At 38.0% G+C, this 27,157-nt stretch overlaps 1 protein-coding gene across 1 annotated transcript; it reads left to right on the forward strand.

The window, feature by feature from the left end:
- Positions 1 to 26,800, forward strand: LOC117301420. Its single transcript, XM_033785396.1, has 15 exons — positions 1 to 380; positions 931 to 1,296; positions 6,620 to 6,955; positions 7,437 to 7,532; positions 9,727 to 9,852; positions 11,470 to 11,497; positions 11,837 to 11,934; positions 16,080 to 16,445; positions 20,335 to 20,694; positions 21,874 to 22,206; positions 22,690 to 22,785; positions 23,542 to 23,670; positions 24,256 to 24,283; positions 24,719 to 24,816; positions 25,770 to 26,800. Exons 1-15 carry the CDS (start codon positions 320 to 322, stop codon positions 25,958 to 25,960), a joined length of 2,712 nt encoding a protein of 903 aa, XP_033641287.1. The 5' UTR covers positions 1 to 319; the 3' UTR covers positions 25,961 to 26,800.
- The last annotated feature ends 357 nt before the right edge of the window (positions 26,801 to 27,157 follow it).

The following is a 27,157-nucleotide window of genomic DNA, read 5'->3' on the forward strand; positions in this document are numbered from 1 at the left end:
TTAAACCTGTAAAATAGTTGTTTTCGTAGCCATTTTGTTTGTTAAGTAAGAAAGAAAACGATAGTGGAACCAATACTCACTCTTTTATAAGGTAAATGCATGTTTGCATGTTTGCAAAATGTAAGAACTTCACCTTTTCTGGCTTGAACAGATGTCAATTTTTGTTTCGAACCATCAGTTTTGCTCAGTTGTGTTTTCTCAGTGTACTGTTGAGTGACGAGATGTTTTTGATTGTCATGAATTAAAACAACCTTTTACAAAATACCTAAGTGAGCTGTGATCCAACAACGTTTTCACAGTGTCAATATTATTCAAAAAAATGGGAGGCGCAATTACCGAGAAGTTCGCAGTCTTGATAGTTGTTGGAATTATGTTTCAAGGTAAGTCGTCAAGCTTAAGTGTCGATAAAACATTCAAAATATTATTAGTTTATATTTGAAAAGCAACCTCAAAATAAATACTTGTTGATGCAGTGTCAAAGACAAAAACGTGCACTAAAAAACGGAAGTAGAGGCGTGGCATGGCATAGCGGTTAAGAGCACCTGATTCAAGGTCTGGTGTTTGATCGGCAGAGTGTGGGTTCGAGTTCCTGTCGCGACAGTCTTTAAAGCAAGAAATTTAACCATAATTGCTTCGTAAAGTTTTGGAGGTAGTGTTTTCTGCTCTACCAGCCAGGCTTCTGATGGATGATCCCAAGCATATCATCTGTATGGACTGTAAAGGGGCAACCCTGTTTCAGCCCCAGGAGTAGGTGGCAACCGCCTCTGGAACAAACAAATTGTAGCCCTCACCTTGAAGTGGGCTTCAGGCCTTGTGTGTCTGGCGACTTGCAGAAAAAAAAATGTTATCAATGCTAACCTCGCGTGAAATTACTTTGAAGAGTTGTTCAGTGATTGAATAAGTTTAAATTTATTTCTATTTTGCATATAGATGCTATTTCTTCTGGGACCATCATGATAGACATGCCACCAGTCGTCTCAGTTTTTGAAGGTGAAGACGTAGCATTAGAATGCAAGGCTCGGTATGCCAATGGTACATTGATTCCATTCTGTGATGGGCTACATGGCTTTATACTGAAATGGACATTAGTTTATAGGGTGGAAAACATGCCAGGTGATGAAATTGCACGATGTGGTAGAGTGGCATCGTTCAAGAACAAGACTGTGGAGTTTAATCAAGACAATGGTAATCTAATAATATTGAATATAGGCCTTGCAGATGAAGCCGTGGTTCGGTGTGAAGTGGTGGGAGAAATCGGCCATTATTCAAAAGAGACACAAGTAAGAGTGAGAAAGGGTAAGTGCTGCAACAATTTAGTTTTGTTTTGCACAAAAAGGACCTACTTTCCTCCATTATATACGTAACCTTTTCTACGCGTTGTACTTATTGTTACGCTTGAGTCACCATGGTATATACGCATGCCCTCTGGCCAACGCCCTTCAGGCTTAATACGCACATGGGTGCTGGTTCGCTGTTCACTCGGTTTGCTCTTATTTACTAACGTATCCCAAGTTTTCGACGAATATCGAACAGTTCGAGTTCTGCGGGTAAAAACAGAAATAGATTTAGAGAAGGCCAAGCTTGCCTTGATTAACAGGGTTGATGGTCAAGATTCAGCAATAGAAGCGCTTCTGGAGGCTGAAGAGTTAGTTGCCGAGCGAAAGAAGAAAATGGAATCGCCGACGAATTAGGCCGGCTGGGTGACAGTGTCTAAGCTTCAGAAAGGGGGCTCAGTGCACCTATCAGCAGAGCAGCAGAAAAGTGTTTAAAATAGCTGAAGAAGAGGCTTTGATGGAACTCAAGACCCGAAAACGAAAGAGGCGTGATTTAAATGGCTCTGAGACGTCCTCTCCTGCTTACCGTCGTATTTTTCGAGGTAGACCTATATTTTGCATTATACTTTGTTATTTCAGCTTGCATCTCCGTGCATGCAAGCCTACACCCCATGTTGTCTGATTAATATATAATTAATAAATTCAATGCATCAGAATATTTATTGTACATTGTATAATACCATAACTGGTTAATGGGATTTTACATGCTAAAATACTTTTCGTCTCATGTGAGACGAAATTATGTTGTGACTTGTTTTACTAATTTCTCAAAAACTACAGAACCTCAGTAAGTAATATTTGAAGGGAAGCTTTCTACTATCATTATCTTCAAACCCTGTAAGTTTAGTTTAAATCTGTGGACATTTTGAAAAAGTACCCAAATCCTTTAAAGGACGATACTTCAACTAGACTTGTTGACAAGTCGTTAATGGTCCCACGCGGTGAGATAGTCGAGTTGTGGCGGTGCTCTCGCGAGATCACTCTGTTCGCGCGCGAACTGCTGGTTGCCCGACTTTCTACTCCCCATAATGGGACCGTAGTCGAGAGCAGTAGTCTCGCGGGGCCAGCCGTCTCGCGAGAATATCGCGGAAATCGCGGGGAGAAATGAACGCAAGATCTAGCCATAGCCGTAGCTGTTGCCGCCTATTTGGACACGGCCTTAGTTACATTTTTTTGGTAAAAGGGGATTTCTTTTATATGAGAGCTTATAAATCGAAGAAACAGGTTACGGGATCTGGTTTTGCAAACATGAATTTCATGAACCGACGTAGACGGTAATTGTAACCAAATTATTTTCATTGTGATTAAAGTTTTCTTCTTAACTCGCTAAATCGTTCCAAAAGACGTGGACCAGTGTATCGAAGGGTATCGAAGGGTGTTGCTAGAGTACAGGGTGTGGGTGAAAGGAAGAAACATTTTATTACGGGATCTGGTTGAGTAACATGAATTTCATGATACGACGTAAACGGTAATTATTGTAACCAAATTATTATTATTATTTTTTTTTTTGCCAAACGTGTGCCCTTTTTTCTGCATTCTGTGTTCTAATAAAGAAAAGCGAAACCTTTAACTAGCCTTGAGCCTGAAAGCAGTTGTTTTCGCAGCCGTTTTGTTTGATAGGTAGAGAAGAAAATGATAGTGGAACCAACCCTCACGAAAGAAGATTGACAGTTGTTTCTCTTTTAAGGTAAATAGTGCGCATGTTTGTAAAAGGTAAGAACTTCATTACTTCTTGCTTTACATTGTTTTCAATCGACCAGCATTTCCCTCACTAAGCCGATGGAACTGGTACAGGTTAAGGTTTCGCTGCAGTTTCTTAACATGGTTTGAGAAAAACATGTCACATTATATCATAGTGTAACGATGATCGCCTTAACACAATGGAGTTCGCAGTCTTCTTAATTATCGGAATTATGTTTCAAGGTAAGTCGAAAAAAAAAAGAACTCGTCAAGCCTATAGCGTAAATATATAGATAAGTTGTGCATAAAAACATTACTAATAGTTTGAGTCTTTATTTGAAAAGCTACCTTAAAGACATGGACACTATTAGTGTTTGTCAAAAACCGGTCTTCTCACTTGGTGTATCTAGAAATGAAATAACAAACCTGTGAAAAATTTAGCTCAAGCGGTCATCAAAGTTGCGAGATAATAATGAAAGAAAAAACACCCTTGTCACACGAAGTTGTGTGCTTTCAGATGCTTGATTTCGAAGCCTCAAAATCTAATTTTGTAATCTCGAAATCAAATTCGTGGAAAACTACTTCTTTCTCGAAAACTATTACTTCAGTGGGAGCCGTTTCTCACAATGTTTATACTAACAACAGCTATCCATTACTCATAACCAAGTAAGGTTTTATGCGAATAACAATTTTAAGTAGGATTACCAACAGTGTCCACTGCCTTAGCTACCTGAAAATAAATACATATGATGCGGTGTCAAAAACAAAAACATACAAACGAAAGTAATGTTATTGGAATTATGTTTCAAGATAAGTCGACAAAAAGACCAATTTGTCAAGTGTCAATACAGAGAGATACCGTGCATAAAGACATTAATACTAGTATTGGTCTTTATTTGAAAAGCACCCTAAAAATAAATAAACTTTTATGCAGTGTCAAAAAAAACATTCAACGAACGAAAGTAAAGTTATTAATGCTAACCTCGTGTGAACTATCTTTGACGAATGGTTCAACTTTAAGGTAATTTTATTTATACTTCTTTGTGTTTTGAATAGGTGGCGTCTCTTTTGGAACCATCATGATAGACATGCCACCAGTCGTCTCAGTTTTTGAAGGTGAAGACGTAGAGTTAGAATGCAAGGCTCGGTTTGCAAATGGTACATTGATTCCACCGTGTGATGAGCGATATTACTTCTTATTTCAATTGATATTTCTTAAAGAAAACATGGAAGGTAATTACATTGCTAGATGTGATGTTGTTACGTCGTTCAGGAACAAGACTGTGGAATTTAATCAAGACAATGGCAATCTTAAAATAATGGATACAGGCCTTTCAGATGAAGCCGTGTTTCGGTGTACAGCATATGATCACACCAACAGTTATTCAAATGAGACAAATCTTAAAGTCAAAAAAGGTAAGTCTTGCCACCTGAAATTGACTATAATGGAACCTATAGAAAGCTTAAAGACACTGGACACTATTGGTAACTGTCAAAGAACAGTCTTCTCACTTGCTGCATCTCAACATCCGATAAAATAACAAACTTGTGAAAATTTGAGCTCAATTGGTCATCGAAGTTGCGAGATAATAATGAAAGAAAAAACACCCTTGTCACACGAAGTTGTGTGCTTTCAGATGCTTGATTTCGAGACCTCAAATTCTAAATCTGAGGTCTCGAAATCAAATTCGTGGAAAACTACTTCTTTCTCGAAAACTACATCACTTCAGAGGGAGCCGTTTCTCACAATGTTTTATATCATCAACCTCTCCCCATTACTCGTCACCAAGTAAGTTGTTATGCTAATAATTATTTTGAGTAATTACCAATAGTGTCCACTGCCTTTAAACATGTCCTTGTTTTCCTTGTTGAATTTAACTTTGAAGTATATCTCACAAAATCACCAACATTTTAAGTGACCTTTATTGTGACCTTTGAAGTCACCTGGAAGTGGTATTTTTTCAAAATAAAGCTTTTGTCACTAAGATATGTGTTTTGATGAGTGGCATGTGAATAAACAGTTATTAACTAAGGTTCTAAAAAAATTAGTTTTCGTTTTATTTACAAATTTAAGAGTAGGCCCCGACCCGAGAGGGCGCTATACGTGACGTCAATCGATGCGCGATATTGAAGAGAAAATGTGTAGTCTGGCCCGTACACTACGTCTGGGTAACTGGGCCCGATTTCATGGCTCTGCTTACCGCCGAATTCTGGGCTTACGATGACGATTCCTCGCTTATATGCAAGCGCCTAATTTCTGCGCTAGCCTTGTAAGCGTAGAATGCCTAGTAACGTGGAGTACGCACGCGCAGAATCCAAAATTCGCCGCTAACCCTTGAAATACGCTTGCCGTAAGCACACAATTCCTTGCTTCCGTAAGCGCCGGTTCTGTGCTTACGGTAAGCAGAGCCATGACATTGGGCCCTGATCGGTATGATGCCTACGTACGGAGCAGTCCCGCACTACGGCTGTTGTGCGGACGGTCCACTCAGATTACCCTGCACGATGAATCGCAAGCTAAAAACATGCCCTCAACGTTCGAACTTACCCGAATTTTGCACGTTCCGCATACGCTCCTCTAAGTTTGTTGTCACGTCTTTGACTTCCCACCTTGGAAAAGTTGTTGTGATTGCGTCAAGTTTAAGAACAACTTTTCTCTTCAAGTCAAATGTGTGTTGTATTCCGGATTCGAAGCACAACGGCTCGAAATGTTCGCTGCACAGCGCTGAACAGACGTCGGATCGGACCACTATTGCTCTTGTGAGTCTGACTTTCGCGGCACACAACCGCCTATACTTGGAATCTGCAGGAAACACATGCCCATCTTTAGTTGTTTGTCTGCATCCAGCAGCAATACACCTGGTCGGCATTGCCGGAAAAATGAAGAAAACAAAACTGTTTTCGAAACGTACAAACTCACGACTTGAACCGTACATGTACTTTGCACGTGTGTTTACTCTACGCGTTGCAGGCAAAGTCTGCCTCGATTGACGTAACAAAAGGGGTAGGCGGCGTCAGCCCCCCAAACAACTGTATCTATTTTTAAACATATAAATCGTGACAAACAATTACTAACAAAAATTACTTTATTGTTCAGAAGAAAAAAAATTATTTCCAAGCTGTTGGTGATTGCTAACACATATTAATAAAGTGTTATTGTCCATGCATTTGCTTGTTGCTTTAAGATTGTCATGTCAGTTTAATTTAAACATCCTATCCAAGTGTATATCAGTGATTTAATCTAAAACTATAAACTGCCACTTGTTCCCGTTCTTTAAGGTAAGTAGCCCTTCAGTAATAATACAAAACGAACTGTCCTGAAGAGTAAGACAGTTCCTTTCAGAACTGAGAAGTGTCCCGAGAAAACCTACTCCGCTTTAGTAGAATATAAAGCAGTTGGAAGTTCTTTAAAGAAAAATATAATCTACCCAGCAAGTAGATATTGGTGTTGCCACAAACCAAATAACATTGATACCTTGCAATGCCTCAAATCCCTCGTACTGTAAGCTTACCACATCAATACCGTTTACACTTCAACATTTCCGAACACAAGTCGGGAAATGAAAACACATCACTCATTGTAATAATAATAATTTGTCCGATAGTCAACTTTGCTGTTCAGACTGATGGAAAACTTACTCCGGGAGCAGGGGAGAACGCCACTTTACCGTGCTCTGTGATCGACAGCGGCACAACTGAAAAGAGGAACTTCACCTTTGAGTGGTCACTCAACGGCACCATACTGCAGTCTTGCGATCCATCAGGCGAGGTATTTTATTCCGTCGACCAGACGGGAAAGTACGGGCTTCATCACGGCAAGACAAGCTGTAATCTTACGATTCTAAACTTGAGCTTGAAGGACGAAGGAAGATACCAATGTGACGTTCATGACTCCTCCTACAACCAGTCCAGCTACAATTATACAACAATTGGCTTCGGGGGTAAGTTTGCAAAGTAAAAATTGTTCATTTAAAACAAGTTGTAATGCCGGATGTCACCAAAGTATTCACGTTGCAGGAATCCTTGATGATGATAATCTTTTTCTTCTATTAGTTTTGGTTTAAACCCTTACACCTACAGTATGTCAGGCTTATAATGGGGTTTAAAATGTGGCATAATCTCTACCAAAGATCCCTGCGGGCTGGATAAAGGGAAGCATGCTTGGCTTCAATCACTGCCTTTTGTTGGACCTACTCGTTAAGATAGTGTATCAAGAAAAGCAATTATTATTCTCAAAGATTTTGTTGTTGTTCTTGTCTCTTCCTAAAGCAAGACACAGCACAACTTTCAACAAGACAAACCTTGTGACAGTGGAGAAATACTGAACATGCTACTCACACAATGGATACAGTCAAAGGCCTATATTGAGACACCGCCTAATTTTATTGTAATATGAAATTTATGTTTGGATATCATTAACAGATCAGCCGGCATCGATCACAACATTGCCAGCAACAACAGACTTGAACAAAGGTCAATCCACGGCCATAAGCAGTTTGACACTGAAAACGGGACAAGGTTAGTCAATTTCAAATAATGCAAAGGTCGTGGGTTCGTAGTTTCTTGCATTGTTTTACTCCTTTCTCAAAAACTACAGCACATCATGGTTTTTGAGAAAGGAGTCAAACGAATCACGAAAATAAGTTTCGTCTTTGGAGACTCGGGTGGGATTCGAACCCACGACCTTTGCATTATCAAGCAAGTACACTCTGAGAAAAAAATACCCAATGTTGCGTAAAATTTTACTCTTTGTGGTGTTCAAGAGGGAACATGGTCGTTTGGAGGGTAAAACGCTACGCAACAGAGGTTGCGTCGTAATTTACTCAATTTACTCGACGGCTACCCAACTACGCGTCAAATTGCTTACCCAACTTTGTTGTGTCAAAATGTACCCAACATTCGACTACCCATTTACTCAGTATATGAGCACCATAACCCCTAGTGTTAAGTAAAAAAAGAAGTAATGCATTTTTGCAGCAAACACGGACACTAATAAAACATTTTTAAAAAGCCATATACATTGAATTTGACTGCACAGTATAATTTCCGATTAATCTATGGTGATCATAACCTAATAATCACCTTGCATAAAACAACCGGAGAGTTTGTGTACATTCAGGGGGTGAAACACGAACACAAAAGTCTTGCGAGCAGACTACATGTAACAATCTCTTTTTAGAAGCGGTGGTGGCTCTGAAAAGAGCCGGTTGGTTTTGCCAGACCTGTTATTGACGAAGTTGTTGAAGCTACTCATCCGCGTATTTCCTGGTGATGCATTTCTCCCTTCAACCATGGAGGAAGCCTCCATGCTCAAACAGACTAACTACCATAAAGCCAAAATTCTCTCTTGACAACCGTGGTTAAATGAACATCAGACATCAACGACCTGCAACATTAGAATTATGTCCACCCCATCCATCTTTGATTATGACTTGTGCCATGCGACTTGTACGATACGTCCGTGTGTGTGTGTGTGTAATGTGCACTTTGCATTATGGGTAAAATAGTTTCCACGAGGAGCAGTTTACCCAATTACGTGCAACATTTTACCACAAAAAAAGAGCATTTTGTAGTACGTTGCAAGGTAAACTTGACCCTGTGGCGAGGAAAATGTGTTTTTGTACACATAAGTTGCTTTCACTGGCTAATTTTTTTATGCAACTTAAAAAGGTACAAGTTACCTTCTCGAGGGCACTAGCCAAATCGCCTCGTTGCCCAACATTGCGTAAGAAGGTACTCAATTTTGGTACCCAGAACATTTACTCAGCAAGTTGTTACACTTCTTTTTTAGAGTGTAATATTTTAAAGACCCTGGACACTATTGGTAATTGTCAAAGACCAGTCTTCGTACTTGGTGAATCTAACATATGCATACAATAACAAGCCTGTGAAAATTTGAGCTCAATAAAAAAATTGGTCATCGAAGTTGTGAGATAATAATGAAAGAAAAAACACTCTTGTCACACGAAGTTGTGTGCTTTCAGAGGCTTGATTTCATGACCTCAAATTCTAAATCTGGGGTCTCGAAATCAAATTCTTTTAAAATTACTTCTTACTTCTTTCTCGAAAACTGCTTCACTTCAGACTGAGCCGTTTGTCACAATGTTTTATACTACCCACCTTTCCCTATTACTAAGTGAGGTTTTATGCTAACAATTATTTTGAGTAATTGCCAATAGTGTCAACTGCCTTTAAGGGAAGCTTTTTTATCATCATAATCTTCAAACCGTGTAAGTTTAATTCAAATCTGTGGACATTGTGTTTTGTGTCCTACAAAAAAGGTACTTAAAGACCATTTAAAGGGTCTATGTATTTTTTGTAGGACAAAAACACTATGTCTACAGATTTAAATTAAACTTACACAGTTTGAAGATAATGATGGTAGAAAGCTTCCCTGAAAATATTACTTGCCAAGGTGCTGTAGTATTTTGGAAATGAGTAAAACAATGTCATGAAAATAATTTTTGTCTCAGTGATCATGAGACGAAAATAATTTTAACATGTAGAAAACGTAATTTCACGACATTGTTTTACTCATTTCTCAAAAACACCAGCACCTCAGCAACACATATTTTAAGGGAAGCTTTCTAACATCATAATCTTCAAGTTTAATTCAAATATGTAGACATTATGTTTTGTATCCTACAAAAAAAAGTACCTAAAGCCCCTTAAAAGCAATGTGTGTTTTGAACTCGTAATTATGTGTTTCAAGGGTCTGGAGCTACTCCGTTGGATACCATTTCTCGGAAAGACATTGTTTTGATCACAGCGGTGTCATCCGGACTTGTACTGGTCGCAATAAGCCTGCTGGTTGTCGCATCCAGGCTTCGTAAAGATCGTAAGGACCTGTCATATTTAGTGATTTAGAGATCTCGAAAATTATGGCAGTATATTTTTTTCAAACAAGTTTCAGCAAAAAAATCATTACAAGTCTGAAAAGCTCATTTGAATTTATATATTTAGCACTTATTCACTATGGTTTTTTGTTTATGTTAAAGACACTGGACACTATTGGTAGTTGTCTAAGACCGGTCTTCTCACTAACTTGATGTATCTCAACATATGCATAAAATAACAAACCTGTGAAAATTTGAGCTCAATCGGTCGTCGAAGTTGCGAGATATTATTGAAAGAAAAACCACCCTTGTCACACAAAGTTGTGTGCTTTCAGATGCTTGATTTCGAAACCTCAAATTCTAAATCTGAGGTTACTTTTTTCTCGAAAACTACTCCACCTCAGAGGGAGCCGTTCCTGACAATGTTTTATACTACCAACCTCCCCCCATTACTAGTTACCACGCAAGTAAGGTTTTATGCTAATAAATATTTTGAGTAATTACCAATAGTGTCCATTGCCTTTAAATGCATTCATTTTAATTCAGGGTAGACATGATTTTGTTTTTGTTTTTATTCAGTTTTGTTTCAGTCAATAAAATGAATTTAATAGGCGTTCAAGAGTATTTGTGGGGATTCTTAAAGGCAGTGGACACTATTAATAATTACTCAAGATGATCAATAGCATAAAAACTTACTTGGTAACTAGCAAAGGAGAGTTGTTGATAGTATAAAACATTGTAAGAAACGGCTTCATCTGAAGTAACGTCGTTTTCGAGAAAGAAGGTGTTTCTCCCTAAAATATTTGAAGATCTGACTTCGGGAGCTCAGCTGAGGTCTCGAATTCAAGGCATCTGAAAGCACACAACATCTTGAGCGACAAAAGTGTTTTTTCTTCTATTATTCTCTCGCAACTTCGACGACAATTTAGCTCAAATTTTCTCAGGTTTGTTTTTTTGTGCATAATGTTTATATACACCAAGTGAGAAGACTGGTCTTTAACAATTACCAATAGTGTCCAGTGTCTTTGAAGGGATGCTGCAGTGAATTAAAATAAAACAGTTAAATTTGCTGTCATTTATTTTTGATATATGTATTGAACATCAATACAATGTGTTTTGTTTTTTCCCCGACATGTCTCACTTGCGTAATTAGCGAATAAGTCATGCCCCCCTTTTGTGGATTGTTACCGCCCCCCTACCATCGACGTCACGTCGGGAATTCAAACATATCGTCGGCAAAAAGAGTCTGGTTCCTAACAACACGCGCCTAGGTACCAGGCCACACAATGCACACGTCTCTATATGCACACAGCCAGGGGACCCGACGGCTCGGGTTCCCGACATGACGTCACATGAAGGCTCCCTTTTAGGGGCGGGGTGGGTTCCCCTAATCTCTTGAAAACCACCTTTAAAATACTTGCGCATTAAATAAAAAAAAGTATTTCAGGTTTAAAAAGTCATGTTTAATTGTTTAAAAAAAAATAAAAAACTGCAGCCACCCTTTAAGCATGTCTGGTTGGCATAGCTCTCCTTGTTACATCTCTGGTTCAGAGAGATGGAAACATGGTTATTATCAAAACATTAAAAATCTTTTACCCAAATGTTTCTGTTTTTCCCAGGTCATTCTGCTGTCCAGATCAACCAAACGTAAGTAACGCTACATTTAGTGCAGGATCCATTTATTTGTTTATTTTATTTTGTATTAATTTATTTTGGTTATTATTTTTTATTATTTTAACATCATCAATTTTTATGGCACACCATCCGACTGATACGTCTGTTGGTTTGGTGAAGACAAAGCAAAACAAGGAAGTTAAAAATCAAGAGGAGGTTATTTGAGCAAACTGAAAATTAAAGAGCACAATCTGTTAATTAAACCACACCGGCTCTTATCAGAGCCAACACTCCCTCAACGGAGATTACATGATTGTACCCGCAAGTTTACTATTTAGTATTTATAGTTACTTCTTAATCTTGTTTAAACAGCAATGATGCGAACAGAGCTACTGTGACCTTCAGACAAGCTCCCTCACCAGGAAGCATTCAAATTGGACCCAATCTGTTAAGCAGATTTGAACAACAAGGTAAGCAAAAATCAATACGTAAGAAAGTAAATAACATTCATTTTGCGTAAAAAAGTTGTGTTTTAGGAACTACAATTGTTTAAAGTTTGGTAGAAAACTCATCAAGGGTCAGATATGACTGATTTGGGGTATATATGTTTCATAAATTCATTACAAGTATGGCTTTGGCGGTGTACTGCTCAATATATAAATTGCGGTGGCCTTAACTTTCTGCGAAACAGCAACAAATAATAAACTACACTGATATATTTAAAAGGTATGAGTAGGATTTTTTTTTTAATTGGAAGATGGAAATACGATATAGAAAGGTTAAAACAATGTTAAACCATTTAAATTGCCATGATGTTCGTTTCAAGGAGGAAGAAAAAAATCGATTAGAAAACACGTTGTCTTCTTTGTGTGTCTGTTTCAACTAAATCTGTCTGATTTCTAAAAAGATGCAGTTGTTTTGTATTCACTTTTTAAGAATGTTGCTGTTTGTTACAAAAAAAGTAAAGTTAAAAGTTTTTTCTACGTGTATCTGTTGAAACTATGGAAATCTTAAGATGCGCGGTTTATTTTGTATACCGTTTGCATATTGCTTAGATGCAGAAACGGCTTACGAAGAAGTCAGGGAGATTGGCGAACATGCAACATCGACAGCCGATAATCGCAACGTCATAGCCCATACATATGCTGAGGCGAGGCTGTCTTTGGCTGAAGGGGAAGATGAAGCCCAAAGCCCGCCCCCACCGCCTCGTGGGATTTTTAACCAACCACCTCATTGGATTTAGACTGGGCCCCTTTTGCTGAATTTTACTAATTAAATTTGTTTAAATAACTTACATAAACGAAAAAACTGGTATTTACGTATGAAAACGATATTAAATGTACAAACAAAAATAAGAGCAATATTTTATAAGATAATTCTTTGAAATGATAGCTTTGGATTGAGATTTTCTCGACTAATTAGGTAGATTTAAACAGAAGATAGCGTTATGCACTATCTATCGATTGTTGAAACAGCTACAGTGTACTTGCTTTTGATCGATTTAACTTTCAACCGAAATATTTATCTACTGAGTCAAACTAAAATGAAATGTCATGACTGTTTGAACTTTCTGCTGCTGTTCATTCTTGGTCTAAAACAGAAGTGTCGTATAAACGTCTTTGTTATTGGAGGCTCACTTTTCTTTTTGAAGGCATGTATAATTGATTGACTTGTTTGAAGAGATAAAATAGTGCATGTATGTGTAGAATTAACAACTATGAAAAAAGATAATGGACAAAATCAACTTTCATTATTATGATTATGTTAAAGAGAATGGACGACGAGAGAAAGTGAAGATTCGTGAACACAACATCAGTTTGCTCAGCAAACAATGAATTTTGTAACTGAAGTGATTTTTTCTAAACTAAATGTTATTGTAAATTGAAAGATTATTTTATGCCGTATGGTATCCTTTTTCTCCAACTGTTGCGATGACGCAGTTTGAAAATGACGTTCAGCACTGAAAACCAAAATAGACAAATAATCATTAATTTAGTTTTAATCCAAGAATAAAGAAATTTGTTTAAAAAAATAGACATTGTGTTTGTGAACCAAGCAAGACAATTCTTAGGCCTATATATTGTAGTGAAAATGCCCGCTTTTTACTGTAGTGGTACAACTGTATTGTTCAGTGCTCAGCTTCCTCCCCTTTGGTAGACTTGATTTCAAGTCTGAGACTGCGGTTATTAATCTCTGCATCGGCCACGCACGATTTCCCCCGGGTAGGCCATTATATGACGGAGATTAATCTGCGTGTTCCTTAACAGATTTGTAGTGAAAAATAATTGGGATCATGCTGGCGCGCAAAAATAACAAAGGTCAAGAGTCATAATTCATACCCAACTACACTCACGATTATTTCGGGCGATTTGTGTCGTCATGAAACTACGCGCGCCAATATGATCCCGACAAATAATTGTCTGCATTTTATGCTTTCAAGTCAATATTTCAAGTCAATTAGTTTAAAAAAAATTACATGATGTACATGTTATCCTTTTATGCATTGCTGTGGCAACCGAAACTGGGAAGTATCCCACAATTTCAAAAGGTTGCCACACCATGAGGGGGGGGGGGGTGGTGTGTCTCCAATTTTGGTCTATATAGAAAGGGCTTTTATCAACAAATGGTGCTAGTTTTATGACAGGAACCAGCTTCGGAGCCTATTCAAAATTGTATTAAAGAACAAGGGCTCTATCCTTTAAGTTAGGGACAGTGCATAAAGGTTCCTTTATTACAGCAGGGTGAATATTCATGCATCGGCCTCTGCGATGACGAAACACCTTGCAAGCTTACCCGCGCTATTCAAAGGCGAATGAATAGAATCTGTTAAAAACAATGCAGGACTGTCTCCACTCACGTTGGCTGTTTTTTAGTTCTTTGTTTCACAGGTATGTCACAAGCACACAGTTTACTCATTCGCCTTCGAATAGCGCGGGTAAGCTTGCCAGGTGTTTCGTCATCGCAGAGGCCGATGCATGAATATTCACCCTGCTGCAATGAATCACAATAAAGGAACCTTGTGCAACGTTCGTCGTGTATGTAAATTGTGGGTGTAACTACCCAGGGAGAGCTGTTTATTGGCTCTGACGTGGTCGACCGGCCGACGTACCTCCAAAACCTATGAACACTAGTAAGCAACAAAAAGGACATCGGTAGTCTAACGGTAATGGTAACAATGATTCTCAACGTGATAAAAGTTTTGCCTTGAAGATTTGTGTCTTTCTATTTTGTTTTTTGACAACCGTGCGAACCTTTTTGTTCTGCCTTTTGTGTTTCAAAAACATAAGAAAGAAAAGCGAAACCCTTTACTACCCTTAAAGGGGCTATGTACTTTTTGTAGGAAAAAACAAAATGTCAACATATTTACATTAAACTTCACAGTTTGAAGATAACGATGGTAGAAAGCTTCCCTGAAAATATTATTTGCAGAGGTGCTGTAGTTTTTAAGAAATTAGTAAAACAATGTAATGAAATAGTTTTCATCTCAGTGATCATGACACGAAAATTATTTTAGCTTGTAAAAACGTATTTTCATGACATTGTTTTACTCATTTCTCAAAAAGTACAGCGCCACAGCAACTATTATTTCCAGGGAAGCTTTCTACTATCATTATCTTCAAACTGTGTAAGTTTAAAGTAAATCTGTGGACATTGTGTTTTGTGTTACAAAAAGTACCCAAATCCTTTAAACCTGTAAAATAGTTGTTTTCGTAGCCATTTTGTTTGTTAAGTAAGAAAGAAAACGATAGTGGAACCAATACTCACTCTTTTATAAGGTAAATGCATGTTTGCATGTTTGCAAAATGTAAGAACTTCACCTTTTCTGGCTTGAACAGATGTCAATTTTTGTTTCGAACCATCAGTTTTGCTCAGTTGTGTTTTCTCAGTGTACTGTTGAGTGACGAGATGTTTTTGATTGTCATGAATTAAAACAACCTTTTACAAAATACCTAAGTGAGCTGTGATCCAACAACGTTTTCACAGTGTCAATATTATTCAAAAAAATGGGAGGCGCAATTACCGAGAAGTTCGCAGTCTTGATAGTTGTTGGAATTATGTTTCAAGGTAAGTCGTCAAGCTTAAGTGTCGATAAAACATTCAAAATATTATTAGTTTATATTTGAAAAGCAACCTCAAAATAAATACTTGTTGATGCAGTGTCAAAGACAAAAACGTGCACTAAAAAACGGAAGTAGAGGCGTGGCATGGCATAGCGGTTAAGAGCACCTGATTCAAGGTCTGGTGTTTGATCGGCAGAGTGTGGGTTCGAGTTCCTGTCGCGACAGTCTTTAAAGCAAGAAATTTAACCATAATTGCTTCGTAAAGTTTTGGAGGTAGTGTTTTCTGCTCTACCAGCCAGGCTTCTGATGGATGATCCCAAGCATATCATCTGTATGGACTGTAAAGGGGCAACCCTGTTTCAGCCCCAGGAGTAGGTGGCAACCGCCTCTGGAACAAACAAATTGTAGCCCTCACCTTGAAGTGGGCTTCAGGCCTTGTGTGTCTGGCGACTTGCAGAAAAAAAAATGTTATCAATGCTAACCTCGCGTGAAATTACTTTGAAGAGTTGTTCAGTGATTGAATAAGTTTAAATTTATTTCTATTTTGCATATAGATGCTATTTCTTCTGGGACCATCATGATAGACATGCCACCAGTCGTCTCAGTTTTTGAAGGTGAAGACGTAGCATTAGAATGCAAGGCTCGGTATGCCAATGGTACATTGATTCCATTCTGTGATGGGCTACATGGCTTTATACTGAAATGGACATTAGTTTATAGGGTGGAAAACATGCCAGGTGATGAAATTGCACGATGTGGTAGAGTGGCATCGTTCAAGAACAAGACTGTGGAGTTTAATCAAGACAATGGTAATCTAATAATATTGAATATAGGCCTTGCAGATGAAGCCGTGGTTCGGTGTGAAGTGGTGGGAGAAATCGGCCATTATTCAAAAGAGACACAAGTAAGAGTGAGAAAGGGTAAGTGCTGCAACAATTTAGTTTTGTTTTGCACAAAAAGGACCTACTTTCCTCCATTATATACGTAACCTTTTCTACGTGTTGTACTTATTGTTACGCTTGAGTCACCATGGTATATACGCATGCCCTCTGGCCAACGCCCTTCAGGCTTACGCACATGGGTGCTGGTTCGCTGTTCACTCGGTTTGCTCTTATTTACTGAAGTATCCCAAGTTTTGGACGAATATCGAACAGTTCGAGTTCTGCGGGTAAAAACAGAAATAGATTTAGAGAAGGCCAAGCTTGCCTTGATTAACAGGGTTGATGGTCAAGATTCAGCAATAGAAGCGCTTCTGGAGGCTGAAGAGTTAGTTGCCGAGCGAAAGAAGAAAATGGAATCGCCGACGAATTAGGCCGGCTGGGTGACAGTGTCTAAGCTTCAGAAAGGGGGCTCAGTGCACCTATCAGTAGAGCAGCAGAAAAGTGTTAAGATAGCTGAAGAAGAGGCTTTGATGGAACTCAAGACCCGAAAACGAAAAAAGACGTGATTTAAATGGCTCTGAGACGTCCTCTCCTGCTTACCGTCGTATTTTTTGAGGTAGACCTATATTTTGCATTATACTTTGTTATTCCAGCTTGCATCTCCGTGCATGCAAGCCTACACCCCATGCTGTCTGATTAATATATAATTAATAAATTCAATGCATCAGAATATTTATTGTACATTGTGTCATTTAGTGTCTCTTGCGTATTAAACCAAACTGTTTTTTCATGCGTATGAGCGCAGCGAAGTAGCATGAAAATTGCCGAAATTTACGATAATGGAACCTTCCAATGCCGTTGTGTTTAAACGTTTCTACGTTTCTACTCGGAAAACCAATGGTACGGAAGTTTGTACTGTAAGAGATTACCACCTAGTTGTTCAATAACACAAACCTTGGAGAAACACTGAAACCCTAAAATAAAAATGTTACTTTTTTTTCGATTCAGTGGTAGTAAACCATTTAAAATCCGTTTGTTAATTTATTTCGGGTTTTTCCCCTAAAGAAAATACAATTTCCACACTGTAAAGTTACGACACCAGTACCATTCGTTAACAGATTTCCAATTTTGTACGAAATAATAAAAATACAAGTCAAATCTATAATATGACATTTATTCTATACTCCTTTGAGAAAATAGTACAATATGAGATTGTATCAGCACATAGAAAGGTAACAAAATCAAAAGTGCAAAATAAGTAGACCTATAAAAAATAAATATAATTATTGTGAAAGCAAATAATAAATAAGTAACTCCGAATTAACTATGTACACGAGAGGAGCAAGAGCATGGGGCTGGTAGAGTAAGCCGAGGCTTGTAGACAACAGCCTTTATACAGACAGACAAACAAACAAACAGCGAAGACGAAACAAAGACAAGCCTGAAAACAAACAACATCACAAAATACTGACGACAAAATACAAAGAATACAAGTACCAGGCTAACTGTATACGATAAAAGTAAATAGATAGTGAAGGCGAGAAAAAGCTATGTCTAAATTAGCGGCTACAGCTAAGGTTTCTGCTTAAAGGGTCTATGTACCTTTTTTTCTTAACACAAAACACAATGCCCACAGATTTACATTATACTTACACAGTTTGAAGATTATGATAGTAAAACGCTTCCCTTGAAGTTTTACTTACTGGGGGGCTGTAGTTTTTGAGAAATGCTAGAGTAAAACAAATAGTTTTCGCCTCAGTTTTAGCATTTAAAAACGTATAAACCAGTTATGCTATGAGTAAGGCATAATACCATAATGGGATTTTACATGCTAAAATACTTTTCGTCTCATGTGAGACGAAATTATGTTGTGCCTTGTTTTACTCATTTCTCAAAAACTACAGAACCTCAGTGAGTAATATTTGAAGGGAAGCTTTCTACTATCATTATCTTCAAACCCTGTAAGTTTAATTTAAATCTGTGGACTTTTTGAAAAAGTACCCAAATCCTTCAACTAGACTTGTTGACAAGTCGTTAATGGTCCCACGCGGTGAGATAGTCGAGATCACTCTGCTCGCGCGCGAACTGCTGGTTGCCCGACTTCTACTCCCCATAATGGGACCGTTGTCGAGAGCAGTAGTCTCGCGGGGCCAGCAGTCTCGCGGGAATATCGCGGAAATCGCGGGGAGAGTCGGAAGGTTATCACCGCGGCAGACATTTTTTAACACTTGTCTCAAGTCGTTAAATGAACGCAAGATCTAGCCATAGCCGTAGCTGTTGCCGCCTATTTGGACACGGCCTTAGTTACATTTTTTGGTGAGAGGAGATTTCTTTTATATGAGAGCTTATTAATCGACCCACGGACGGCATTGTTCTTAAATCGCTAGGAATTAGAGTTCCAAAGTCATGGACCAAAGAATCGAATGATGCAGCGGATAAATGGAAGAAACAGGTTACGATATCTGGTTTTGCAAACATGAATTTCATGAACCGACGTAGACGGTAATTGTAACCAAACTATTTTCATTGTGATAAGAGTTTTCTTCGTTCCAAAAGACGTGGACCAGTGAATCGAAGGGTGTTGCTAGAGTACAGGGTGCGGGTGAAAGGAAGAAACGGGTTATTACGGGATCTGGTTGAGTAACATGAATTTCATGATACGACGTAAACGGTAATTATTGTAACCAAATTATTATTATTTTTTTTTTTTTTTGCCAAACGTGTGAACCTTTTTTCTGCATTCTGTGTTCTAATAGAGAAAAACGAAACCTTTTACTAGCCTTGAGCCTGAAAGCTGTTGTTTTCGCAGCCGTTTTGTTTGATAGGTAGAGAAGAAAATGATAGTGGAACCAACCCTCACGAAAGAAGATTGACAGTAGTTTCTCTTTTAAGGTAAATAGTGTGCATGTTTGCAAAAAGTAAAAGTTTCATCACTTCTTGCTTTACATTGTTTCCAATCGACCAGCAATACCCTCACTAAGCCGATGGAACTGGTACTAGTTAAGGTTTCGCTGCAGTTTCTTAACATGGTTTAAGAAGAACTTATCACGTTAAATCTTAGTGTAATGGATGGTCGCCTTAACACAATGGAGTTCGCAGTCTCGTTAATTATCGGAATAATGTTTCAAGGTAAGTCGACAAAAAGAAGAACTCGTCAAGCCTATAGCGTAAATATATAGATAAGTTGTGCATAAAAACATTACTAATAGTTTGAGTCTTTATTTGAAAAGCTACCTTAAAGACATGGACACTATTAGTAATTGTCAAAAACCGGTCTTCTCACTTGGTGTATCTAGACATGAAATAACAACCTGTGAAAAATTTAGCTCAAGCGGTCATCAAAGTTGCGAGATAATAATGAATGAAAAAACACCATTGTCACACGAAGTTGTGTGCTTAAAGATGCTTAATTTCGAGACCTCAAAATCTAATTCTGAGGTCTCGAAATTAAATTCGTGGAAAATTACTCGAAAACTATTACTTCAGAGGGAGCCGTTTCTCACAATGTTTATACTTACAACAGCTATCCATTACTCATAACCAAGTAAGGTTTTATGCGAATAACAATTTTAAGTAGGATTACCAACAGTGTCCACTGCCTTAGCTACCTGAAAATAAATACATATCATGCGGTGTCAAAAACAAAAACATACAAACGAATGTAATGTTATTGGAATTATGTTTCAAGATAAGTCGACAAAAAGACCAATTTGTCAAGTGTCAATATAGAGATACCGTGCATAAAGACATTAATACTAGTATTGGTCTTTATTTGAAAAGCAACCTAAAAATAAACAAACTTTTATGCAGTGTCAAAAAAAAAAAATCAACGAACGAAAGTAAAGTTACTAATGCTAACCTCGTGTGAATTATCTTTGCGAATGGTTCAACTATTGGGTAAATTTATACTTCTTTGTATTTTGAATAGGTGGCGTCTCTTTTGGGACCATCATGATAGACATGCCACCAGTCGTCTCAGTTTTTGAAGGTGAAGACGTAGAGTTAGAATGCAAGGCTCGGTTTGCAAATGGTCCATTGATCCCACCGTGTGATGAGCGAGATTACGTCACATTTAAATGGATATTTCTTAAAGACAACATGGAAGGTGTTTACATTGCTGGATGTAATGTTGTTACGTCGTTCAGGAACAAGACTGTGGAGTTTAATCAAGACAATGGCAATCTGAAAATATTGGAAGTTGGCCTTGCAGATGATGCCGTGGTTCTGTGTACAGTATTAGCAGTATTCGGCAGTTACTCAAACATGACATATCTTAAAGTTAAAAAAGGTAAGTGTTTACCTAAAAAAGAATGGAATCTTCAAGTTGAATTTATCACCTTTTCTTATATACCAATATTACTAAAAATTGTCTGACAAAAATTACCAACAATTTATGTTGCTAAAATAAGGACACACTCGTACGAAAAAAATGTGCAAAATTATGTTGTAAAACATTGGTTATAGATAGTTTAAGGAAATTTCGTTACGTGTTTACCTTGTTGATTTAGGGTTTGTTCTTAACGAAAACCTCAAACTGTAAACGTACTTTATATTTGCCATAATTTACCCTGTTTAACATTGAGGGTTACAGTTTAAGGCAGTGTCGTTAAAATGCATGTTTCCTTTTCGATTTAGGGTTGTCATGTTAGTTCAGTTGCAATGATCTAAATTGGTGTAAGCCTACTATATCAATTGTGGGTTTATATATACTATTAAACATGCTACATGATACCGTTGTTTAAACGTCTCGGACTCTAATTTGTATAGCAGTAAAAACGAAACGAAACCTGCTTCAATTTTCCCGAAACCAGTGCCGTATGTTCATAACGAAACGCTCACACTGTAAACTTACTCTATCGACACCGTATAACATTCTGTCACATTTCCGACCATATTTTTTATATATATATATATTTTTTTTTTACAGTCTTAAAATGAAATCGAATGACCCTTTTCAGTAGCATTCGATTTCGTGCGAAATAGAATAGGCTGTAGGTTAAACTGGCTGCTTATTTTCCGAAATTGACCAAGAAAAGCAGTAGTTTGCAAGGAAAACGTACGTCGTGATCATTGTAAAAATTGTACGAGACCATTTTGGTGACCAGAAGGCAAACTTAACCCGGGGGAAGGGGGTGCTCCCTTTTATCATCCTACAAGATCGACAGCGGCACAACTGACCTAAGAAGTTTCACCTGTGATACCACATCATGCTGCAGTGACGCATTATACATCTGTAAACTTACCATATCCGTTTTACATTGAAACTTTGTGCTGTATATTTCAAAAACATGTCAGAAAAGAGAAATATAATTATTCATTTTTGTTTTAATCGTTGTATGGGTAAAAAAAACAAAATTAAAATTCAGTATCCCCGATGCAAATTTTACATCTCTTATATCATTATTCATTGTGTTTAATGTTTCGTTAATGCCAACTTTCTTAAAGCGTTCATTGTGTTTTCTTAAAGCCAACTTTGCTGTTCAGACTGATGGAAAACTTACGCCAGGAGAAGGAGAGAGTGCTACCTTGCCGTGCTCTGTGATCGACAGCGGCACAACTGACAAGAGGAACTTCACCTTTGAGTGGTCACTCAACAACACCATACTGCAGTCGTGCAATCCATCAAACGAGGTCTTTCATTCCGACCAGAGGGAGAAGTACGCGCTTCATCACGGCAAGACAAGCTGTAATCTTACGATTCTAAACTTGAACTTGAAGGACGAAGGAAGATACCAATGTGACGTCCATGACTCCTTCTACAACCAGTCCAACTACAATTCTACAACAATTGGCTTCAGGAGTAAGTTTGCAAAATAACGATTATTCATTTAAACAAAGTTGTGATACCGTGACGCTATTAAAGTATTCAAGTTGCAACCATCCTGGACCATGCTAATCTTTTTCTTCTATTAGTTTTGGTTTAAACTCTTACACCTACAGTATGTCAGGCTTATAATGTGGTTTAACATGTGGCATAGTCTCTACCAACGATCCTTGCGGGCTGGGTAAAGGGAAGCATGCTTGAATTCAATCACTGCCTTTACCCGAAATAATGTTTGCTTGATCTACTCGTTAAGATAGTGTCAAGAAAAGCAATATTCTCAAAGACTATGTTGTTATTCTTGTCTCTCCCTGAAGCTAGACAACATTCAACAAGACAAATTTGTGGCAGTGGAGATTGCTGAACAAGCTACACACACAATGGAGACAGTCAAAGGCCTATATTAAAAACACTGCCTAATTTTAGTTTAATATGAAATTTATGTTTGGACATCATTTATAGATCAACCGGCATCCATCACAACATTGCCAGCAACAACAGACTTGAATGAAGGCCAATCAACGAGTATAAGCAGTTTGACGCTAAAAACGGGACCAGGTGAATCAACTTTAAATAATGCAAAGGTCGTGGGTTCGAATCCCACCCGAGTCTTCTGAGACGAAATTATGTTCGTGACTTGTTTGACTCCTTTCTCAAAAACTACAGCTGCACCTCGAGGTTTTTGAGAAAGGAGTAAAACAAATCACGAAAACAATTATCGTCTCAGGAGACTCGGGTGGGGTTCGACCCCACGACCTTTGTATTATCAAGCAAGTAATATTTTAAGAGAAGCTTTCTATCGTCATAATCTTCAAACCGTGTAAGTTTCATAAAAATCTGTGGACATTGTGTTTTGTGTCCTACAAAAAAGCACCCAGACCCTTTAAAGGCAGTGGACACTATTGGTAATTACTCAAAATAGTTATTAGCATAAAACCTTACTTGGTGACGAGTAATTAATGGGGAGAGGTTGTAGTATAAAACATTGTGAGAAACGGCTCCCTCTGAAGTGACATAGTTTTCGAGAAAGAAGTTATTTTCCACGAATTTGATTTCGAGAGCTCAGATTTAGAATTTGAGGTCTCAAAATCAAGCATTTGAAAGCACACAACTTCGAGTGACGGGGGTGTTTATTTCTTTCATTATTATCTCGCAAACTCGACGACCGCAACTGAGCTCAAATTTTCATAGGTTTGTTATTTTATGCAGTTGTTGAGATACACCAAATGAGAGGACTGGTCTTTGACAATTACCAATAGTGTCCAGTGTCTTTAAAGCAATATGTGTTTTGAACTCGTAATTATGTGTTTTAAGGGTCAGGAGCTACTTCGTTGGATACCATTGCTCGGAAAGACATTATTTTGATCACAGCGGTGTTGTCATCCGGACTTTTCCTGGTCGCAATTAGCCTGATGGTTGTCGCATCCAGGCTTCGTAAAGATCGTAAGGCTACCTGTCATATTTAGAGATTTAGGGATCTCGTAAAATTAGGGAAACAGGCCTATAGGTTTTCCAAACAAATTTCAGCAGAAAATCCTTAAAAAGGTCTATAACACACATTTGAATTGATGTATTTAGCCAGAATTAACTCAAACTAGAGTTTTTTTTTTGCCACTTGTGCAATTATTTAAATTCAGGGAAGACATGATTTTGGTTTTGTTCTTACTCAGATTCGTTTCAGTCAATAAATTGCATTGAATAGGAATGCAAGACTATAACACTGTGAGGATTCTTACCTTCTAATATTTAATTTCTACTTATGGGCGTCAATCTGTATGTAATTAATATTGGGGACATTAAGAGTAATAACATATATGGCCTGTGGTCAAGGGCCCCTGGTGGGGTCATGCCCTTTGCGGGGGTTCAGGGGTTGGAGCCCCCATCAAGCTGTTTAGTTTAAGCTGTTTGGCCTAGTCTATTAGCTCTCCTTGCTATAAATGGTTACATCTCTGAGTCAGAGAGAGGGAGAAACATGTTATTTATCCCAACCTTAAGACACTTTACCCCAAAGTCTATGTTTTTTCCCAGGTCATTCTGCTGTCCAGATCAACCAAACGTAAGTAGCTCTACATTTAGTGCAACATCCATTTATTTGTTTATTTGTATTTGTTCATTTGTTTTGTTTTTATTGTTATTATTTTGTTTTCCATTTTGGGGGAAGGCTGGAAGGCATTATCATCCGACTGATACGTTTGATTGTTTGTTCGATTTTTGGTGGTTTGGTGAAGAAAAAGTAAAACGAGGAAGCTCAAAATCAAGGAGGAGGTACGTTGCACATGGGGCAAAAGAGAAACTTCAGTAAAACAAATTTAAAAACTCAGATATCATTCTCCATTAAATATACTGAGCAAACTGTATATTAAACAACACAACCACCTAATTAAACCACATCGGCTCTTTTTAGAGCCACCACTCCCTCAAAGGAGATTACATCCTCAAGTTTACTATTTAGTATTTATAGTTACTTCTTAACAAAATCTTGTTTAAACAGCAATGATGCGAACAGAGCTACTGTGGCCTTCAGACGAGCCCCTTTACCAGGAAGCATTCGATTTGGACCCAATCTGTCAAGCAGATTTGAAGTCCAAGGTAAACAAAAATCAATACATAATAAAATCAATAATCTTTTTAACAATACTGGTTTGCGTAAGTTTTGTTAGAACTACAACTGTTTAAAGCCAGTGGCTTTCTGAACAGAACAAAAATTAAAAGTTCACAGATTTACTAATAACTTACAGGGTTTACAGAAGGTAATGGCGAAAGACTTCCCTTGAAATATTATTCCATGAAATGCTTTATTTTAAGAGAAAACATTAAAACAACTATCAATTCTCGATATCGAGAATAGCGGATTAATTGTAAACACATGTCATGACACGGCGAAACATGCGGAAACAAGGGTGGGTTTTTCCGTTATTTTCTCCCGACTCCGATGACCGATTGAGCCTAAATTTCCACAGGTTTGTCATTTTATATAAGTTGTGATACACAAAGTGTGGGCCTTTGGAAAATACTGTTTACCGATGTTGTGCGATTGCTTTAAAGTTTGGAAGAAAACTCATCAAGAGGGCAGATATGATGCTTTTGGGGATGTTTCATCCATCCGTTACAAATATCGCTTTTGCGGTGTGCTGCTCCAGCTATTTTTTATTTCATGTACTGGCCTTCATTTTCTGCGAAACAGCAACAAATAATAAACTACGCGATCATTAAAAGGTATATGTAGGATTTTAAGATGTGCGTGGTGGAAATACGATATAGAAATGTTTGCGGTAACCCCATGTAAAACTATTTAAAAGGTGTAAAATGATCGCGGTGTTCGTTTCATTTCAAAGAAGAGGAACAAATCGATTTAAAAACATGTTGTCTTCTTTGTGTGTCTGTTTCAACTATGATTTCCAAAAAGATGCAATTGTTTTGTGTTCACTTTTTAAGAATGTTGCTGTTTGTTACACGAAAAAAGTTTAGTTAAAAGTTGTTTTCTGCATGTATCCGTTGAACATATGGAAACTTTTTTTGTATACCGTTTGCATATTGCCTAGATGCAGAAACGGCTTATGAAGAAGTCAGGGAGATTGGCGAACATTCAATATCGACAGCCGATAATCGCAACGTCATAGCCCATACATATGCCGAGGCGAGGCTGTCTTTGGCTGAAGGGGAAGATGAAGCCCCAAGCCCGCCCCCACCGCCTCGTGGGATTTTTAACCAACCACCTCATTGGATGTGGTAATGAGCACTACGTCAGAGGCCCTTTTCGAAACCACGGCTTCGGCTTTGGATTCGGCTCGTGCTAGCTTGGCCCTGCTTTGATAATTGTGCGTGCTTGAGTATGCGCTCCTCTGAAGCCCTGAAGGGCTTCGGACGAGCCTAAGCAGTGGTTTCGAAAAGGGCCATTATAGTTGCTTACAGTGCGACAACAGGGACGTCTTTTTGCATAACTCATTTCTAAGTACTAGAAGACTATCATTTTTAAACCAGTGGTGGGTTTCACAAAGAATTAAGACTAGTCTTATCTCGAGTAAGGACGAGTTACTCGTCCTAACTTAATAGGACTCGCCTTAAAGTTTTTAATATATCCTTTAGTCCTAAGTTAGGACTACCCTTAACTCGAGTCGTAAAATTCCTCCAATATTCTCCCAACAAAACTCTTCCCCGGAAACAACCACCCGGGTCTCCCTCTATAAAATTCCTCCCTGAAACAGTATTTTGTAGAGTCAACATTGGTACATATCGCCCAAGTCAAGTCATATTGTGCTCATGGATGTGTGTATTCGTATGGACTGCTTTATTCGCAGTTCACATGATGTCCACATAAATAAAATGAAATAGAAACTATTCATATTCAGTAATAATATTCCTTATCCTTGTCAATAATTAATGCATTATCCAAAATCAACAAAGAAAGTTGTACCGAAGTGAATTCATTCTCCTTTGCGTAATGTGAACTTGCACTTTTGTTTGATCCAGTTTAGATCCAGTTGGTTTTATATACACGCAAACAATTTGCTTAAAGGCACTGGACACTATTGGTGATTACTTAAAATAGTTGTCAGCATAAATACTTACTTGGTAAAAGCAATGGAGAGCTGTTGATAGTATAAAACATTGTGATAAACAGCTCTCTCTCTCTCTCTCTCTGAATTAACGTAGTTTTTGATAAATAATTATTTTTCTCACCATAAAGATATTTGAATCGAATTCGAAACCTCGGTTGAGGTATCGAGTTCAATGCATCTGAAAGCGCACAACTTGTGCAACAAAGGTGTTTTTTCTTCAATAATTCTCTCGCAACTTGTACGAATGGAACGGCATTGTTGTGAAATGTGTAATAAACTAGTCATAGTAGGAAACCAATTTTTAGGTGGGGGGGGGGTTCGGGGATGGGCCAACTTCAAAAGACTGCAACTTAGACATGATTGTAGCATAG

The sequence above is a fragment of the Asterias rubens genome, chromosome 17, assembly GCF_902459465.1.
Source record: "Asterias rubens chromosome 17, eAstRub1.3, whole genome shotgun sequence".
In the NCBI taxonomy this organism is placed as follows: Eukaryota; Metazoa; Echinodermata; class Asteroidea; order Forcipulatida; family Asteriidae; genus Asterias; species Asterias rubens.